The sequence below is a fragment of the Antrostomus carolinensis genome, unplaced genomic scaffold, assembly GCF_000700745.2.
Source record: "Antrostomus carolinensis isolate BGI_N321 unplaced genomic scaffold, ASM70074v2 scaffold18420, whole genome shotgun sequence".
Taxonomy (NCBI): Eukaryota; Metazoa; Chordata; class Aves; order Caprimulgiformes; family Caprimulgidae; genus Antrostomus; species Antrostomus carolinensis.
This window is the reverse complement of record NW_010290857.1, coordinates 2,917-5,443: the sequence shown is the minus strand read 5'-3', so window position 1 is coordinate 5,443 and position 2,527 is coordinate 2,917. Positions and strand designations below refer to the sequence as shown.

The following is a 2,527-nucleotide window of genomic DNA, read 5'->3' as shown; positions in this document are numbered from 1 at the left end:
CCATGAGCAAAGGATCCTTCTTGGCGTGTTCTTCGCAGTAGAGCATGAGGTCTGCTGATGCTTTTGACACCTGCAGAAGACACGGAAAAAACAAACCAAACCAAAACAACCCATGAAATTCTATTTCTCCATAAGTGGCAACATAGAATCATAGAATGAATCATAGAATGGTTTGGGTGGGAAGGGACCTCAAAGCTCATCCAGTTCCAACCCCCCTGCCAGCAGCAGGGACACCTTCCACTAGACCAGGTTGCTCAAAGCCTCATCCAACCTGGCCTTCAACACTTCCAGGGAGGAGCAGCCACAGCTTCTCTGGCCAACCTGGGACACTGTCTCACCACCCTCACAGTGAAGAACTTCTTCCTAATATCTCATCTAAACCTCCCCTCTTTCAGCTTAAACCCATTTCCCCTTGTTTTGCCATTAACTGCCCTTATGAAAAGTCCTTCCCCAGCTTTCTTGCAGGCCCCAACATGATCAAATGTGCTGAGAGCTGCCCATGGATACAAATCGGTGTGGGGTGGGAGAGGTGCTTGGAGATCAACGTGCTCTCCAGGACCTCCTGAGAAAGAGACACTGCCACAGGCTGGTTCTGGCTTCATCGGCAGCAGGGAGAAAAGGACAGACCCTGGTGCTCTTCCAGTACTTGGGGTTAGTTTGTGACACCAGGCAAAAGCACCACTCAGCTCCTACACGGCTTCTACAGAGACTAAAAATCAACAGGAGAAGGTTCAAAATAGGATTAGTAGGTTTGTGATGAGGAACTTCTCAAGACCCATCCCTGGAAACATTCCAGGTCAGGTTGGACGGGGCTCTGAGCAACCTGATCTGGTTGAAGATGTCCCTGCTCACTGCTCATCATGTTGGACTGGATGTCCCTGAAAGGTCCATTCCCACCCAAACCAGTCTGTGATTCTGGTGAGGACAGTAAACAGAAGCATGCTCAGATAAGTCACTGTTTGGAGACTGCTGGGCAGGGTCCCTCCCCACATGGCCCTGCTCCTGCTCCCTGCATTGGGACATTTCTTCTGCTGGTCTTCAGAAGGGGCTGGGCACCAACCCAAGCAGCCCAACAGAACCCAAGAAGGTGATATTACCAGTGTAGCCAACACCCCCTCCCTGCTAGCTGGGAACAAGCTGGGTTTCTTGTCTCTCTGAAGTTAAAGGAATCCAGTTTCTGCAACCTTCTTTTTTATAATAATGTCCCTCCACATTCACCTTCCTCACAGATGTAGGATTGGGCCAGCCAGAGGATGGAAAAAACATAAACATAAAATAATTTGAGAAGACAATGAATATGTGTGACACTGGAAACATGTCCCTGCCTTCAGTTTCACACACTGCACTTTGTATTTTGCTTTGGTTCTCCCACGAGTCCACAAAGCACCGAGGACACCGCGGTGAGCGGCCACGAGAATTGTTTTATGCAGGTTAGTTGGGCTGAAATGTAAATGTCGTGTTGGAAGAAGGGGAAACACAAACCATGGGCACAGACACACTCTGATATCTTATCACCCTGTAGCTGGGAGGGGGGAAAGCAGGAAAGAAAATAAGAGGTGTGCTCACCTTTATTCTTTCTATTGAGGCTTCTATTCTTAACTGCTGGACAGTCCTCCGGGCCTGGGCTATGTTGTTGGTTGTGCTAGCTGTCTTGCCAGACATCTTCAGTGAAGTGGTGAAGTTCTGTTTGGGAAGACAACGGGTTAGTTTTCCAGATGGTGGCACAGGGTGTTAAATGGCTTTTACACGCCACAAAAAGTGGTTTGTGTATTACTGTGTCCAACAGGAGCGAGCAGCTGAGAGGCAGCTCAGGAACTGATGCTCTGCAACCCAAAAGCCCTCCAGAAAAAACAACATTGAGTGCTTGGAAAATCATGGAATTATTTTGGTTGGGAAAGATCTTTAAGATCATTGAGTCCAACCACGACCCCAACACTGCCAATCCCACCTCTAACCCATGTCCCTGAGCACCTCGTCTGCCCGTCTGTTCAATCCCACCAGGGAAGGTGACTCCACCACCTCCCTGGGCAGCCTGTTCCAATGCCTGACAACCTTGGGGTGAAGGAGTTTCTCCTCAGATCCAATCTGAACCTCCCCTGAGCAACTTGAGGCCGTTTCCTCTTGTTCTGTCACTGGCCTCAGCAGGGCAGAGTAGAGGGGAAGTAGAACCTCCCTCGACCTGCTGGCCACGCTCTTTTTGATGCACCTCAGGAGACTGTTGGCCTTCTTGGCCACATTGCTGACTCATGGCTGTCCACCAGCACACCCAGGTCCTTCTCCACAGAGCTCCTCTCCAGCAGGTCAGCCCCCAACCTGTCCTGGTGCCTGGGGTTGTTCCTCTCCAGCTGAAGGACTCTGCACTTCCTCTTGTTGAATCTCCTCAGGTTCCTTTCCGCCCAACTCTCCAATCCTTGCAGGCCATCTCTAGGGGGATGGACACAAACCCTGTTGTTGGCTTTCCACAGATCCACAAAAATCATTGTCCCTGTGGTGCTGCGCTGAGATCCCTGCTTTCAGCATTACAGGG

At 50.3% G+C, this 2,527-nt stretch overlaps 1 protein-coding gene across 1 annotated transcript; it reads right to left on the bottom strand.

Annotated features, from left to right (window-relative positions):
• Window positions 1-7: 7 nt before the first annotated feature.
• On the bottom strand, window positions 8-1,662 carry LOC114818879 (guanine nucleotide-binding protein G(I)/G(S)/G(O) subunit gamma-12; the record flags this gene model as incomplete). Its single annotated transcript, XM_029086688.1, has 2 exons — window positions 1,567-1,662; window positions 8-70 (listed from the first exon to the last, which is right to left on the bottom strand). Coding segments are annotated over exons 1-2 (159 nt in total), but the record flags the coding sequence as incomplete, so codon positions are not given.
• Window positions 1,663-2,527: the final 865 nt, after the last annotated feature.